General features: G+C 34.9%; 1 protein-coding gene across 22 annotated transcripts in view; it reads right to left on the bottom strand.

Moving 5' to 3' along the window:
- The window catches only part of Sox6 (SRY-box 6), a 689373-nt gene that overhangs the window by 207438 nt on the left and 462887 nt on the right, over window positions 1–19048 (bottom strand). For all 22 annotated transcript variants that reach the window (XM_004634909.2, XM_023719279.1, XM_023719289.1 and 19 more), the window contains one exon: window positions 386–558. In XM_004634909.2, the coding sequence (XP_004634966.1) occupies window positions 386–558 (173 nt within the window). The remainder of the gene's footprint in view (window positions 1–385; window positions 559–19048) is intronic.

Raw genomic sequence — 19048 nt, forward strand, 5'->3', positions numbered from 1 at the left:
GCCAAAGAGGTCATTTCTCTTATACTATACTGGGATTAGCTGTAATCCCTATGTAAATTAATGGCCCTGAATAATTAAATAAATCAAAACTTTCTAGAACAATCTGTCATTTCAGGTATGCCTAATTATCATGCTGCCTTTCTTTGTCCTCTGCGACCTCCTCAGTTTTCAAGACTCTAGATTTTCAGTCTTTCTCTTTTTCTTCTTCTATTTTTTTCTTCCTCCCTTTCTCTTTCTTTTCTTTCTGCTTTGTCCTTCCTTCTCGATAATTTTTTATTTATTTTTTTAAAGAATGCTTGTAACAAATAAAGCAATCAATGTGATTACTCGCTGAGGTTGGCACATTCCACATCTCCTGCTCATCAGCTCCTTTTGCAGGGCTCACCTGTTCTTGCTGTTGGCGAGCAAGGTCCATTTGCTGCCGTTGTTTCTCAATTTGTGAGGCTGCCAGTTTTTTCTGTTCGTCGTGCGCTGCCAGGAGCTGCTCCCGTAAACTGATCAGCTGGGTAATCATCGTGGAGAGCTGCCGTTCTTTCTCTGCCAGGCTCTCAGGTGTACCTAAAATGGAAGCAAGAACAGATCTCACAAGTTTGAGGAATATCTGAAGAAATCAGAGAAAGTAAGCAGAATTTAGGCAGGGACTCCCCCAGATACTGCAAGATCTAAGACAATAATAGTAGGCCATTGGGAGTCCAAGACCACCACAGGGCCGCAGTGAAATGAATGCTATGCTTTATCACTGTTCTTGCCAAAAACAGTACTGTCGTCAATAAAATCCTTGCACATTCCTCCTTCCAGCTCTGAAAACTAAAAACAGCTGCCTATTCCACTCCCTCTTCATCATACTCTCGCCCTGTCTAACCCAGTTAGGAACCTATGACATTTAGAGATCAGAAACTAGAAACATATTAATGTTCCATAATCACCTCTATTTTCACAACTAAGATAATACCAATAGCTGAGACACAGTAGGAATAGGTATATTAACTATTAAGGACCTTTTGATCATTTCCCTCAACATGTTTCTATTGTGCAAAGATCTATATCTTAAATTTGAAGTTCAGAAGTCAGGGGTCATGGAATAAACTCAGCAAAGACAATAAAAATTGCCTCAGATAAGAAAGGATTAAATCTAAAGTTCTCAAGTTCATCCTTAAAGGCAACAGTGTTGCTTATGGGGCTCTCTTACTTCTTTGCCATTTGTCATTCTTCAAAAGGAAAAATACATTTTGAGGTTGAAAAGGTTATGCATAAGGATATGCTGTTTAATGAATATGATGTCGCTGAACACTTACGGTATGCACTAATGGTGCTGAACAGTCTTTTTATGGGCAAATTGCACAGCTCTACTAAGTAAAGGGTACAGAATCCTTTTGTGAATCTAAATTAGAGCATTTTACTGCAGCATAAGATAAGAATTTCAATCCACTGTATTCGAGCCATACAGGTTTCATTATGAAGAAATGATCTATGATTTGAAAGCTTTTCAGAAAGATTCCACCAGCTGTCAAGGGGGACAAAGATTGCCAATTTTTGTGTACGTGGAAGGATAGACTTCCAACCTTCTTTAAACCCTCCTCAGTCCTGCTAAGAAAGCACCAAACAATCTTAGAAGATAACAATATTTTAAGTATTAGTGGCCCTATTTTCTTAGTGGCCCCATTGGGAAAAGGTATCTTCAGAGGATACCAGCCAGCACTTGCTAGTGGGTGATTCCTACAGGGTAAAACTGATGTCAGCTGAGAAGCTAGAATATTTAGAACTACCGGGGGATTCTTAATGTCAGCTCAGGTTTAAAAAAAAAAACTCTCTGTATCCCTTAAAGCCTTAAAAACATCATCGCTGAGCTCAGCGATGACCTAAAATCAAAATAAAGATAGTGAAAGGTTAGAAAGTGAAAGCATATTTCGCCAATAAAGAAACAAATACCATACCAAAAACTGAGCAGCTTTTTTCCAGATTGTAGAATAAATTTTAAAAAAACATTAGTATTCATGGCACCAACAGGAACTCTAGATTGTTAAAAGAAAGAACTTTTCTAGAAATATTATACTATAGAAATACAAAAACAGGCTCACAAAGGACATTATAAAATCTCTTCAAAAATAAAGAACAGCTGAATTAATCTATACACACAGAAATGAGAACATAAAAGACAAGCAGGAAATTTATATATTTACTAATTTCATTCATTTTTAAGTCTATAAATATTTCCTGAATGGTAACTATGTGTCATGTGCTATATCATCAAGTAATCATAAATATAAATGTTAATTACAACATTGTAAGAATTTAAAACAAGACAAGATTTAACGAGGTTTGAAGCATGCAAGTTCATCAACAGTAATGAAAAAGTAACATACGTTGAGTAGAATGCATATGACTTAAGTAGGAAAAGACTTTGAATACAGGTCTCAGTCAAGGAGTTTCCAAAAGAAGAAAACATTATAGGCAAAGGCTGTGTGTGTGTGTGTGTGTGTGTGTGTGTGTGTGTCTGCACGTTATGGGGATGTGCAGATTCTTTGTGTTCCAGAAGTTGAATAAAGGTAATAAAATTTGAAAAAGGAAAATATAGGTGAGTAGAGTACCAAGTGAGGCTGGAAAGGTAGGGAAAGTTCTCACTATAGAACAGACTATATTTAATGATCTTCCTCATTTATTCTAAGAAAATTCAGAATCAGTAAAGTTTTTAAAGCAAGGGTAAGGGCCGGCAAGATAGCTCAACAGACAAAGCACCTGTTTAGGCAAGCTCAGGGACCAAGGTTCAATCCCCTGTGCCACATGCCACACCAGCCCTGCCCCAGGCACGCTGAGCTGGCCACTGCATCTGGGTGTGGTGGCACATACCTTAATCCCAGTGCTGGGGAGACCAAAAACAAGAGGATCACTGTGTAGTGAGACCCTGTACCATGTGCCAAATACAAAAAAAAAAAGAAAATTAAAGCAAGGGTAATGGATTTGTTATGATTGCTACATGAGGATTACACTAAAAAGTTATGAAATAAATATAATATCTGCATTTGATTATATACATTTATTTAATATTCAAATTTATATGTAGTTTTCTTGTCCTACCTACTTATATGAAGTGATTTAAGAAAAAACTGATTGAATATCGGGGTAGTTAGCATTTTATAATGTTTTATTAATAGAACTTTCCACAGAATATTTTGGTGAAGAGCCAATAAATGAGCTGGATCTGACGTTTAGACTTCCCAAAGAAAAATGGACAATTGTTCTTGTCCCACGTCAAAAGCATCTTTCTAATAATATTTGATTTATTTTTCTTCCTGCTCTACATAAGAAACAGAAGCTAAGAGTGATACATAAATGATATCATAGCCTCTTCTGTTCAGGATAAAGCTGAAAGATCCACAAATACATTGGCACTTCCACTACTTATAGATGCAAAGATTGAATTTATAGAATAACACCATTTCACTGCATCTTTTTACAAATTATAGCATTCAAATTATTTCATTATAAACACTGAGTGACATCTCAATAATTTTTTTCAATGTACTTAGATACATGTATAAGAAGAAAAGGCAGAAAGCAGTACTTAATTTTCAGTTGGGCATTCATATGCAGCTGTTGCAATCTCCTTAAATTTGAGGAGTACTAATATATTCTGAATAGATAGGAGTGACATAACAAATGAGGTTAGAATGAAGAGTAGTAATGCAACAAGTCTAAAACCACGATGCCCTTGGGAATCAAACTAAAGAGAAATGAATTTATACCGTAGAACAGCTTACAGTGTGTGTGGGGGGGCTATTGTTCTGTTTTGTACCCATTATACGTGTTCAGATACAATAGTTTAAACACTGGCAAGTAGAGGTATGGTGCTAAACTTCACTATTTCAATTAACAGCAATTATTTATGCTGTTGTGATAAAAAAATAATATCAAGTCTGAATCACACTGACCAACCAACCTGAGAACACAAGATATTTAAGTTCCTGAAATACTCTAATTAAACATGAAACTTTGCCATGGTAAATGAACTTGAAAACAGAAGTTGCCAAAAGAATATATAGTCTATGGGACATGATGGTACAACCAGTAGAGTCAGGGTATATTAAAAATGAGCAAGATTCTAGAACACTCTCCTGAGTTGACAGCATCCTAAACACATGCATCCAACCAGGGCTTGCCTCATGCCACTCATTCTTTAACATTTTATAGTAAAAAAAAAAACCAAATTAAAAGGAAGTTTTTCATTGTGTATATAAACCGGTATGCATTTCATATGTGGCACAAGAAAAGTCATCTTCATTCAAGAAAATGAGAGGAACAATAAGAGAAATGGACAGGCCACAGGTTGGGCATGCCAAGCTAAATCATGTTGTGAAGTCTGATGAAATCAACTTGGGAAAAACAGAGATCAGATTCTGAGGATCTGCCCAGCCAAGCGGAGGCCATCAGTGGCTGCCTGGTATCATCTGTTTCACATCTTTCAGGCAATCGTAAAGTAAGTCTCTAAAACAGCACTGCCAAAAAAGTAGTCCCTTCTCCCTCCTACACAAAAACAGAGGTAGTTTCATAAACTGCAAAAAAGCAACCAGCTGAAAAGCTTCTGTACACAGCTTCTCTACAAGTGAGTGTCTGCTTTTATCCAATGTCACACACATGGTATGCGTGACACTCTCCACTATAAACTGTATCTATTATCCAACTCCTAACACAGGGAAGTTGGTCTTCCTCTTTGTCATCTTCTTCCTCTCTCTCCTCTCTCTCTCTCTCTCTCTCTCTCTCTCTCTCTCTCTTTCTCTCTCTCTTTTTGTCTTCTTATTTTGGTTTTTTGTTTTGTTTTGTTTTGTTCCAAGGGGTTGTCTTTATCCCCAAACCACATCTGTCTTGAGTTTCTCTCCGATTAGTCAGGTGGATCAGTGCTCCCCAGGGCCTGCTCCAGCTGAAGTATTTTAATTTGACTAAACACCTGATTTATTTTATCTCTCCGATGAGAAAGGCAGTTTGTCTTAATAGAGCCTGTCAGCCCACAGCCCCATTCACAGCAATTTACAGGCAGCCAGGGACGCTGGAAGAGAAGAGTGCCGTGATTCTGTATTTTATCCTCCTCCAGAAAGCACCTAAAAGCAGCTATTCACTGTTCCTGCATGTGGCATTTTAGAACTGAATTAGCTTTTTATTCAAGTAACTACACTTGTTGTGAATAGCTTATCTGTAAAATTGCTACATTCACTACTGATTTTATTAACCTTTGGCTCGATCACAAAATGGTCTTCAGTTAGGAAAGACCTTTAAAATTGACACATTTTTTTTTCCTTAGGGGCCTTTATTGCAGTGACTTCAGATTTACTGAATTTGATCCATTGAAATCTTTACCAGTTATACTGAAAATTTTGAGTCTCAATAGGAAGTCAATAGTGCATAAATAAGGAAACACTTTTCAAAATGTAAATACGATGGCAATTTCTCTCATCGAAAGTTTTCAAATACCATCTTTTATTATAACAGTTTCAGAATCAGCCCTCTAACCTTTTTTTGTAATAATCTGAAGAACTTGAAAAAATTAACTAAAGTGGACAATTTTCTTTAACTTTACTAACTGTAATTACCTGTCCTGAGGCCCAAAACCACAGAGAAAACACAAAATAAGTGAAAATTTAAGTAAAATAAGGTAAAGAGTTGCATTCCCGATGTAAAAATGAAAGGGTAAAATTTTAAAAAGCTTTAAATTTATTTCAAAGACTTTTTACATCAGTTCATAAAAGCTAGCACCACAATCTGCCAGTTAATTTTGCCCATAAGAAACATATATAATTAAAATCAGTGGTGCTAGAAGTAAGCCCGAGCATTGGGAAGTCACTGAAGACTCCAGCTCTGGACAGGGCAGACACTTGCAGAGCATTTTATAGTGAAGATTTGCCTGACCTCTTTTACAATATTCCCATACCTCAAATTTTTACTGTATTAAATTTTTAAGCAGATCACTTTCTTAATAATGTCTATTCTCTAAAAGTAGATAAGTGCTATGTGATAAGAACTACATGTTCTAATGAGAAAATACAGAAGAGCACAACAGTAGAGAGAAAAAGAGGAGAGTTAAATTAAATTTTTAGTATTTCTCTACATAGTTTATTTTTAAGTAAATGAAGAGCAATGGTATTAAAACAATGTTTACCAAGCCAAATAAAACTAATATCAACAAATGATATTATCTAGAAATATGTATGAAGGAATTTTAAATAAAACATATACTTAACCATTCTCCTTTAATAGACTTCTATACGAGTTACTTTAATAAATGTAATGGAACTTAACAATGTAATTACAAGAAGCAGGATTATATAAAATAGGTTTGTGTGTGGAGCAATGGGGAAAGCTGGCAATGACACTGGAACAGAGTTCTGATGAAGACATTACTTTTCTACATCAATCCTAGAAAGATTAAAGCATCTAACAGTAATTCCCATGCAACATCAATCAAGGATCTCAGGCAACAATTCAAAAAGATTTTAAATTAAGTTGTAAAGAAAAGCTCTTAAGAATCCATTCCCTGGCCAGTTCTAATTTTTTTTTAATGGGCATTGTTGGAGAAGAAAGCCAAAATACAATGCGAGTCATAAAAGAAAGCTGCATTTGATCTTCTCTGCCCGCAGATAACCTGGCTAAACTGCCACATCTCACACCGCAGCCTCTGCACACATCAGATGGGCTGTGATGTCTCCACTTCACACACTCAGCCCATCATTGAGCGCTGGTCTTTTTTGATACAGCCTTCTTTTAAATGTCACAAAATAGGGCAGCAAAAAGTCAACAAAAAATAAACAGGGTGAGCTGAAGAAACCAACAATCTATCAGAAGGTCCCTGATAAAAGTTACTCTGTGGTGACTGCATGAGAAAGGAACCCCTGTCCCAGTACACTAGCAGCTAATTTGAGTTCTGAATCCAACAGCAGCTTTAAAAGCTTCCCACTCTAAAGGGCCCCAGTGCATCATAAAGATAAAGGATTTCAGTACAAAACCACCACAAAGACCTCTATTATCTTATCAGTCTTTGGTTACAACAGCTGAACCAATATGACTAAATTCTGAATGAGTTTTTTCAAAACAGCAGAATACTGGAATTTCTTTGTTTTCTCATCAGTCAGTTACTGTCATTGCTCCCATATGCTACCGTCCACTTCTCAGTAAATAAAAAGTTTAATAAATGCAGCAATTGTGCTCTCAGGACTCTCTTAGGGACCACTACACAAGAAATGTTCCTCATGGGTTGAAATATTTGCTTTTTTCTTTTCACTAAATGTATGAGAATTTCCTCTTTAAAACACAAACAAACCTTATTTAAAAATCTGCTATGTAAGAGCAAGGCTAGGAGACCCTGGTACTCTTGAAAACGAGATCAAATGCTGCTATCTGTAACAGGCCTACTCACCTCTCCTTCAGCTTCCCCTCTTCCTGGCTCAAAAGGAAGTTTATTTCCTGGATCAACTGAGGTCTATTCATGTTTCAGATCCTACTAGAGCAAGAACAATCCGTGGACTTCTGCCATCTAGCTCCCAACTTCACAGCTGGGCCTTCAGCCCATTGTGCTTTATTAGTCTATCATTTCTGCGTCCGGAAATGAAGGTATCCTGAATCATCTCTTCCTCAGTATAGGACAGACTGTCTTTACATTACTGTTTTTTGATGATGACAGTCAGATGATAGCTACATCTCCATAACCTACACATAAAACTAATAATTTGTAGTTTTTCCAGAAACATGGATATCTTTCTGCAATTAAACATTAGATTAAATATCACTGAGTATTAAAGAATTTGTTTCAATATCACTGAGTGTTACAGAATTTGTTTCTCTAGATTCTCCATCCAAATCAGGCAAAGGAAAGGGGTATGAAAAATAGACCTTATTAACCATACCTAGTCTTAATAGTCCTTATATGTTATTTAATCCTAACACTAAAAGTTGTGCTATTTCTATTTCATTAATATAAAACTAAACTATTGAGAATGAAAGCAATCTGACAACCACACAGAACATTTCACTGATTTTGAAGCCAAATCTTTTGATTGCTAGTCCAATGAAGTCTAGAGTTTAAGAAAAATGTGACTTGCCCAGCCTCAGACCTAGAATACATAGTCAGGGAATTTCTAAAAGTGAGGAAAACTGCTCTGAGGAACCTCTGTGGCATCATATATCATGTAAGGCTCAGAAATGTACAACTATTTATTTATTTATTTATTTATTTTTGGGGGGACAGAATCAGGGATTGAATTCAGGCCCTTGTGCTTGCCAGGCAAGTGCTTATTCTACTGAGCTATCTCCCTGGCCCCTAACTATATTTTTTTAAAAAGGAAAAGAAATATGCAACTTTACAGTAAGGCTTTGTTTACAAACTAAAAAGCTAAAAGCTTGGCTAGTAAATCAAACAACCAAAATATTCAGTAAATTGAACTTTGACATCTTCTAGATGTGAAAACAGGTCTTGACATTAAGTGACATGCCTGGAGTTACTCAGGAAGTACGCAGCTACTTTGGCAGACAAGATCCTCTGAATGCTTATTCCCCAGCTCTCCTCTCCCCAAACAACATATGGCCTCCTGGGTCCAGGCCCAAATACTGTACAATGATTATGCAGACCACGGAATTCTCTGGCATTCTCTCGCATTCTCTAACATTCCAGATACAATATTTACAACACCCATGAAAGTCTGAGAAATGCACTCAAATATTTGCATGACTCAAGTGTGCTGCTTCCCTGGGTGCAGTGTGTCTGTAGGCTAAAACAGTCAAGGGCTAGCCAAGAAGAAGTTATGTGGAGAAATTTAGGAAGTAAGCCTCACATGATTTGAGAACCTCCCAGATATAACGAAGGCTTGAGACAGTTACAAACATAAAAAGTACTGTGAATATGCCCTCTGTGTATTTATAATTTGTGTAATATAAATTAAGAAAATTCTTGACCTAATTCAATATGGCTCACTGTACAGTAATAATTGTTTAAATATATAGTGATTGCTTTTTTTGTGTGTATCTTGATATGATTTTATTTAAATTTCTTGTGCAAAAGGTTCTTTTTTCTTGGAAATATGGTATTATAGGTTGAACTAAATTCAGAAATTAAAAAAAAATTTGGAAGAGTTTGAGAAGAATTAGTCTTCATAGGTTGTGCTTTAATTTTCATTTGTCTTGAGTTATTTTCTAAATTATTTGTGATTACTTCTTTGACACTTTGTTCCCTCTGTTACTGGTTTCTAGTTTCTTTTTTTTTTCTTTTCAAAGTTTTATTGATAAACATATAGCAATGAGACAGTTTCAAATCAAATCGAAAGTACAGTTTCAACAAATAATACACTGCATACATTCTTCCTAGTAGTGATTGCTTTTTGACATGAAGACCTAGTCAGTTTATTTCTCACAACAGTACTATGAAATCAGTCATATTATTATATCAATTTTAAAGATGGGAAAACTGAGGTCTACAAAATAAGTTGCCCACATATAAGTTATTAATTCCTATATTTAAGATTCAGATTCAGACTCAGCCAGACTGGCCACAGATTCTGTCCTCTTAAACCACAATGATGAATACAGAATGGGACTGCTGAATGCTTTGTCTTCTCAAAATTACTTTACCCAGCAAAGTAGCTGACATTTTCCTTATAATCTATTTGAAGACTGTTTTTTCTTTTTCTTTTTTCTCTTTTCTTTTTTTTGCAATACAAAAAGGTCCTTATAAAAATAAAAGCATTCACCTATAAAAGTATCTATCACACTTTTGTTCTTTAAAATAGCCCCAAACATGCATAAAAACCCTACTGACCTTTCTGTTCAGAGCATAAACAACCAGCGCTGTCTGTAGTCATCTTTCATTAATAACTCACTTTCTCTCTCTCAAGCTCACCCTCAGCCTTTCTCTCTTTCTCTCTGATCTTGCTCCTGTGTTTAATTCCACTGGGCCTTGATGGGCTTGGACTTTCAAATAGTGGAATGTTAGCTTCCCTGGACAGGCTGATTTGAGTCCTCTGGCTTTTGGACCCTATTTTATCTCCTCTATGAATCTTCCATCCTGAGTCTGCTATTGTGAAATCCATCCCTGTTCCCTACCCTTTCATCAGCAATACTGATAGTCCAGTCCAAATTCCTTTCCTTTCTGTGTTGTTTGTAGCTATCAGACATCCCTGTGGGATTGCTATTGTTAGGACTGAGACTTTGATGTGCTTTGAAAAATGCTAAATTAAAATAAAACCAACCAATAACTCACAGAAAAAGCTTACTTAATTTAAACTTAGTTTAACTGACTCATAAAAATATATATTTATAAGGTGCTATGCACAATTTATACACATAAGGTAGAAAGTTTGTTTTCAAACTATAATCATATATATAATTCACAGTTTCCCAAATTACACTAAGTATTTGATCAGGTAGCAGGCCTTTCCCAAAATAAGATCACTTTTTATGAGTATGGAGATAAAAAATAGAAATAGAAATTTTATATTAACTCTCCAATTGCTCACTCTTTGATTTTCAGAGGTGAATACAATTGAACAAACAATATGCTCTTTTCTTTCTTAATTTTTACTTCAATACTGATTTCTGGGTTAAAAAAATAGAGTCAAATATATGTTATCATTTTATTATGGAAACACATTTTGTCCAGAAATTTTCTTTGAGTTTACCTAATGTTGCTTATGCAGAAATAACAATATTAGAGTTGAATACTAATGAATGTGAAGAAAGGAATAAATTAAAGCCAGGTTGAGATATGACTGAGTGTTATCTATCACAGAATAATTTTGAACATGCTAAAGTAAACACATGAATAAAATATTTAAAACTTCTTATAAGAGTATAAGAATTGTAAAATTTTTATAGGATTATAGTGTTAGAAAGACTTTATAAAAATTAAAAGTCAATGTATGTTTATTCAACTTATAAAAATTATAACTTTAATCACAAATATGATGTCCTATTTTCATGCTGAAACATTCACTAATATATAGAAAAAGTTTATTCACATTCTTCAGAAAATTAAGACCCCTTTATGCAATGATCATAAGTTTAGAAATTTGGTTTAGAAAGTTTATAAAACTGTTTTCTAACTGTATGGTTCATGGTTTGGTGCTTGCTTTGGCAGCACAAGTACTAAAGTTTGTGGCTCTGTAATTGCCAAATCAATAAAAGAGGATTTTCACTAATTTTTTTTTCTAGACTCAAAGGCAAAGCTGGGAGTGTAACCTCAAAGCAGGAAGGAAAAATTATTTGATCCCTATAGATAGCAGACTACCATGACCTTCACTGAAACAGTGAAAAATAACCCAAGCAGTAATGGGTGTCTTTTTTGAAGAGACAAATATCTGAAGGATAATAAGAAGACTATTGAAATAACTAGATTTAAAGGCCATAATTATAAAGATTCTTGCTTTTATAAAAGATGACTGTAAACACATAGCTCTGGCTTCCACTCCTCACTTGAGTTTATAGCCTCTGCTCTAAATGAGATAAGATTCTCCCGAAGTACTACTTCTTATTTTATGAAGGAAACTGGTAAAGAGGAAGAGAAAATGACCAGTCTCAATTTATGCTTCCTACCTCTTAGTTCCTGAAGGGTAGGGCCTGCGTCACCTGAATCACTGTATAAAAGTAAAGACAAAACACTGCCTGCTTAGAGCTTATTTTTACTCAGTAAGGTTGAGTGGGATTAATTACTAACTCCAGTCAACCTCAAAATCGTTGGAGATTGGCAGACACAATTGCAGAATTGCTATGAACTCCAGCAATACCCAAGCCACATCTGAGTTGCTTCCTGTTTGGTATCAGTGTACTGATAAACTTCTGTTCATCTCCACTGCTGTGCAAATAGTAGAAAATCAAAAGCAATAAAAAGACGGGTAATTTAAAGAATATGAATGACTAGAGAAGTGCATGTTCAGGTTTTTGAACACATATTCACTGGGGTTAGTACTTAGCATGTTTATCTCTGTTCCAACAAACTTGGGAAAGTGAGGCTGAGGAAGGTTACAATGATGTTCAAAAGGACAGAGATTGTAATTAGCAGAGCCATGATCCTAGGTCAGCTGGTTAGACTTCAAACCCATCCATTATCTAGTAAATGACAAATATTTTTTGTATAAAAGGGGAGAAAAAAGATGACAACAAGCTTAAGACAAATAACTTTATATACAGTCTTCAAGAAGTACTTCTGCATTTGAAAAAATTTAAATATCTAATTGGTAGATACAATAATATGAAAAGATAAGTTAATATATGTTTATAATGATTAAAATTTAGTATTGTGAACAGTGAAGTTCAATGTAACAAGATTAGAAGTTCATATTCAATAAACATTCTTTTAAAAACATATTTTCTGGAGTTCAAGGAATAGGCCAGGCAACTTAGTGAAACCCTGTCAAAGTATAATAAATAAATAAATAAATAAATCTGGGACTATAGTTCAGTAGTAAAGTAACCATGACTTCCATCCTCAATACTGCAAAACAAACAACAAAAAGAAATACTATCAGGATAGCAAGCGATTTTAAACATTGACTATGTATTAGATAGTGAGGTTGGATCAATATTAACTTTTCTGATTTTTCATTCTTATAAAATAGCTACATAAGCCTCTTGGAATAAAGAATTTTGATAATTGTGCTATGATTATATAAAATATTTTTATTCTTACAGAATAACTACATGAGCTTTTAGGAGTAAAGAATTATAATATTCTCAATTTTGCTCTGTAATGGTTCAGAATATATGGAAAGATACATAGATAGATAGAAAGATAGAACAAACATGGAAGTGTCAAAACAATGATAATGAATTAATCTGTTAGGAGAATATAAAAGAGTTCTTGCTACTCTTCCTGCATCTTTTCTATAAATATGAAAATATCTTAGGGCTAAAGATATAGTTTGCTTTCATAGCATATGTGAGGCTCTCAATTTGGTCTCCAGCATTAAAAATACATATATTTTTCAAAATTAAAAAAGTTGAGAAAAACCTGGTCTTTCACCAGAAATAACATAAAAACCACTTGTTTACTACACAATCAGTGTTTACAACTACATAATGTATGTTTGAGAAAAATGAGCAATTCCTTAAATGTTATACATAGATTTTTACATGTTCAGAAATTGAAGACTCAGGGGCCAGGGAGATAGCTTAGTGGAATAAGTGCTTGCCTGACAAGCACAAGGTCTTGAGTTCGATCCCAGGTACCACCAAAAAAATAAAAAAATTAACTTTGGGCTGGGGAGATGGCTCAGTAGAATAAGCACTTGCGTGGCAAGCACATGGGCCTGAGTTCAATCCCTGGTTCTGCAAAATTAAAAAAAAGAAAAAAGAAAAAGAAATTGAAGACTGCTAGCTATATCATCCAGATCTTTTTATATGATCTTTGTCTATTTAATATATCAATGAAAGATGCAGTAAAATTAGTCAACATTAAAAAGAAGGAGGAAGAGGAAGAGAAGGGACAAATCCTCTACTCATCAAAAAAATTAAATAGGTCTGTATAGCTTAAAAGTTTAAAACAAATATTTTTTTAAATCTTATTCACTTTCCAAAACTAATTTCTTCTTCAATAATCACTGACACATTCTTATTTTACTGTGAAGAAAATATCTTTTTTCAAATGTCTTAACAAGTTCCTTTCTGCCTATATAGCTATATTTATCATAGTACTCAATAATCACATAATAATGAACATTTTATTTTTATATTTTCCACAAAAACAACTTACTTAAACACCTTTTTAACTACAATAGTGTATTTTAAAAATCTGAATTACTTCATATTAAATTTAACTTTCAATTTGTTTTACTATCAGCTGGTTCTCTCATACCTAGAACACATAACGGTTCTTTAGAAAATATTTGTAGGAAGGAATTCTATCATGTAAAATCATTCATATAATCCATTACCCAAATTAGGATATTTTTATATCTCAATTATTGCACTAAAAACACAAGTATAAAATCCTTTAAATAAAGGATTTATTTAGTAAAGGATATATTAGGTATAATTACTTACTAAATCTTTGGAAATCAGGATGTATGTTTATGATAGTTATAATTTATCCTCATTTAATGTGAGTTTCTCAGTAGCATTAAAAAACAGAACAACAGAACACCATAGTTGATAAAATTCACAGAAGTCTAATCACATGAAAAGTCCCATGCAGTACTATAGAATAATCAGGTTTTTTTGACCACTATTCAAAACAGTTAGAGATCCACAATGAATACATGTAAATTACATAGTATATAAAAATAAAGATAGATAGATATGGCATTATCTATAGTAAATCTAACAATATACATACACTAGTAACCTTAGTTTCATACATTTTTCTACATATGTTCTTTATGTGTCTACCTTGAGGAGAAATTTTTAACATTCATAGAGCAATTCCATTTCATAAAAAGTAATTTCTAACTAACGGAATATTAAGGTCATATTAATATTTTCCCACTTAAAAAGACAAACATCATTTTACTTGGTAATTAAGTAAATCACAAAAGTGCTCATATAAGATGAGAATATTAAGATATCTAAATTTTATAGTATTATATTATGGATTTTAAATTTGTTATTAGGTAATACTTCTCATTAAAAAAATTAGATACATTAATTAATGGAAAACTTACATTTGTTTCTGAACATTCTAAAGTTCAGAATGTTTACCATGGGTAAACATAATGAAAAAGTAATGAGCTTTATTGTAAACTGAGAGTAGTAGAATATCTAGTACAAAAAGATAAAACAAAAACTTTCCCACTCTTAAGTGGAAAATTCAAGCTTCAAAAACAAATAAATCATACAACTCAACAAATGCCATAGGCAATGATATTTGAATAAAGTCTATGGAAGAAAGTATTCTCCATCCCACTCTACAAAATAGTCTTAGAAAATCTACATGATTATAATTATTCTAGACATTTTATAATTAAGTTTCTAGGAAATTAGTAATACTTAGTCAATTTCCTACTAACTTAGAAATAAAAAAAATATAAGTGGGAGGATGAAAATAAACCCTCTACCTTTCCAAGAACTCGAGAATTATATTCTCAAGTTTAGACATAATTCTAATCTGATAATTTCAAATTATCCTCTAAAAGATAAGAGAGAAGGACAATCCACTTCCTGGGCCCCCTTCTGTTCCTGTAAGACAGAAGCTTTCTCTCTCTCTCTCTCTCTCTCTCTCTCTCTCTCTCTCTCTTTCTCTCTCTCTCTCTCTCAATAAACTCTTCCTATTCTTTTTTTTTTTGGCAGGGGGGAACCAGGGATTGAACTCAGGCCCTTTCAACTGCTTCCCTAGGACCAACTTGGTAGGACCATACACCTTGATCCTGTCAACTCCATCAGCTGTCAAGGTAGCAGGCCTGGACTCCTGCATACACCACACCTGATGCAAGTTCTGGGAACCAGAGAGTGTCACAGAGTGTGAAAAGTCATCTTCAGAATACTCCTGTGAAGGATGTGAGGGTGATCTGGCTGCAACATCTGTCAATCCATTGATCACCAGGGTTGGTTCAGCTGATCTGGCTGGCTAGGCGGGTGTCCCCTTCCTCCCTCAATGCTCCATGTGCATTCCTCCCAACGCTGTGCTCTTGGTCGAAGAGGGAGACCACCCCCAATAGAGGAGGACCATTCCTTGGTCAAGGGTATACGAGTAGCTGTTTCCCTACTAGAACCTTCAAACAAGCTCTCAAGAATGCTCCTGTGAAGACTTAAGATTCTTGTTAAAGAACAAAACAAAGTCTTCAGATAAGTAATCTAAGATACTACTCTTGGCCCTTTTACTAATTGTTTTACTTCTTAAGGGAGAATGCAATTCCTTTCTAAGATGGGCACTAGAATATACAGTCATTACAATAAACATCTTGTTGGACATGTGGACTTTGCCCTTTGTTCAGTACAACTGAACTTGGTGGGTATCCCAACTCAAAGAAGATGAATGGAATAAACTACAATACTATACTGATGAGTTACAAAACAGTTTTATGGTTCATACTTCAGTTCACCATTACAAAGTAGTTGAGTGGTCTACAAACTATACTCATAATGTTTCTGGACATCATAGAATTTTTTTTTCTAACAATACCTTTGAAGCTTCTCTAATGGCTCCAGTATGATCCCTATTAAATAAAAATAAGGGTCCTATTCTGAGGGCCAACAACCACAGATATCAAGATGGCTTTTTTCAGATATGGGATGATTATCCATGATTAACCCTTATTATAAGATAACTTAGTAGAAAACCCCTTATGTTGGGAACAGAAGAATCATCCCATTTCTTATTGGCCTAACTCTACTAAATACTCAGAATGGACACCCCCCACAACATTGTATACAAACAATAACTTTACAGGTTGAAGATTGATTTGCAACGAATTGTTTTAATCACCCAAGAATTAGATGGAAAATCCCCCAATGGCACTCATTGGTCCTATAGAACCAATTTGTGGCCCTGGATACCCCTTAGATGGATAGGAAGATGTATGCTGGGATTTGTATGATTACAAGGTAGAAGTGTCAAAATCCTGCAAACTTGCCCCACCTACAGCAATGATGGTCTAGAAGTATGTTCCATGGGTATACACATTTCGCTCTATCTTTATCCCCTTCCTAGGGTTACAGGATGTCATGCAACACATCAAGGCATTAACTAACTTTACTCAATGGGCCTTAAGTGACACCATAGCTAGTGTCTCCTGAATAAAGAAGTAAAATTAATGAAGCAAGCCATCCTCCAAAATCATATTGCATTAAACATTCTAACAGCAGCACAAGGGTATACTTGTACAATTATAAAAGCAGAATGTTGTATGTACATTCCTGATCCTTCTGCTAATATCTCAGTAGTTGTTCAAGATATTAGACAACAAACTAATGACATTTCAAATTCTGAAATTCCCTGGACCTTCTCCTTATTCTCTTATGGACAGCTGTTACTGTCTCCTCCTGGTGACAAACCTTATTGACTATATTCATAAGTATCCTATTTATTATTTGGCTGGCGCATACTTAACTGCTTCTGTGGCTTTGTCTCCTACCTAAGACAAGAATACCAGGGGTCTATCAAGGGTCTTTAGACAGACCCTCTGTAGAGTATCTCTGACTGGTGATCACAACTACCTCCCTCTTGAGTTGGAAGTAGCCAGATTGGTCTTCGACCCATGTCCCCTCACAGAACTTAAGGGTACTTCTTCAGAGAAGGGAATATTATAGATAGCTGGGTTAGGTAGAAATATTATAGGCAGTTAGGTAGGGGTAGGCCCTTGAGTGGTCTATGCAGAAGACAACTGTGGCTAGAGGTGCATTTGCTGAAAGTCAAATTTCAAGTAAAAGAGGAACTACTCACCCCTACACTCCTGTAGGGATGAAGAGCAGTGATTGATATTCTAAGTAGACATCAATCCTTGTGGTGGAGATTCAAATCTCCTTCACCCACCCTTCCTTGTCCATCCCATATGCACTTGTATGAGACTTGCTTCCCGATTTGATCCCTATTTAACCACTATTACCAAAGTGACTATACTTGTTGCATACTTATTGGTTGACCATAGTTTTGTCCCACTTCACACTCATCCTATGATTTGTCATTGGATAAATATTATCTAAGCCACTACATTTGTAATCATATTGAGTGTAGTTCTGTCCACCCTGAATCCACCATACCTCATGCCTTTGCTCAATAAAATAACTTTGAGGGGGGTTGGTGGACAATGTACTCTCTGTGCCCTTTTCTATCCCTCTCAGAAGCTTTCTCTCAATAAATTCCTCCTACTCTTAAAAATGAGGGGTCAATAGAAGGTTCCAAATTAAATACTATCCCTAACCAAATCTCATAAATAAATATACTTAATAAAATAGTTAATTATAAAAGGCTATATTTAATTTTAAAACTGATGGCTCTCAACCAGATAAGAATAAAAAGTATGCAAACAAGCTACTACCAAACTATAAAGAAAACCCATGAAATCCAATTTGGTTTCTCAGTCAGGGTTTCACTATGCAGTTCCAGCTGACCTTGAACTCACTTTGTAGTTCAGGCTGGCCTCAAACTCCCAGAAATCTCCCTGCCTCAGTCTCCCAAGTCCTGGGATTTCAGATGTGCAATATCACACTCAGATATTAAACTCCGTTTGGAAGAAAAGATTCTTCCCTCCTAAATCATTTCAAGCATTGCTTTATAGGATTCCCTAAATTATGTTTTAATAGCATTAGTTCATAGTCATAAAACATATATATGCAGCAGTAGAAGCAGTCATTTCTTATTAAAGGGAAAACATGTGATATAATAGAGTGTACATCAATTAAGACTTGGGGGGGGACTGGAAAAAAATCTAAAGGCATATGATTGAACCACTACAACTTAAGTTAATTAAATATAGTTTTCATACATTTCAGGTTACTTTTCTTTGGAAATAAGTTCAGTTAAATAATAACTGTTAACATTTGTAAAAAAAAAAAATGTAGTCTGGCATCCTTTAAGCAGCAAGTAAATTAGACAACTCAGCAGAAAAAACAGTAGCAACAGTACCTCAAGCATACACCAGTTTTCTGGGTAAGGAGATGAATGAAACAATATTTTCCCAGAAGACTCACATTACAAGTGAGGTTTTAGCCAGTGCATGAGAGGTAATGAAATGGACCTTGGATCCAGGCAGAAACACTTCTAAGTTTTAATTATCATTGCAACAAAACAAAGAGTTTTGGGAATACCAAACATCATTACATTCAAATATAAACACTTAAATCATTCATGAGCTAAATTTAAACAGCTGTAGCAACCACTGTTAGGAATTAACTGTGCAACTAAGAACATAGATGATCAAGAGGTGACTACATATAACTTCCATTTCTTTCATTTAGTCGAAGCAAAGGAACAGTAGATAGCAGGAACTGAACAATCACTAACAATTTTCTTTGGCACCTCAGGTAATATAAAGCAGAGATATAAACCATAGGTCTCCTCATTACCAAATAAACACCTGTAATCCCAGGACTTGGGAGCCTGAGGCAGGAGGATCGCCCTAAGTTTGAGGCCAGCCTTGGCTTCATA

This window comes from Octodon degus, unplaced genomic scaffold (assembly GCF_000260255.1).
Source record: "Octodon degus isolate 3935 unplaced genomic scaffold, OctDeg1.0 scaffold00067, whole genome shotgun sequence".
Lineage (NCBI taxonomy): Eukaryota > Metazoa > Chordata > Mammalia > Rodentia > Octodontidae > Octodon > Octodon degus.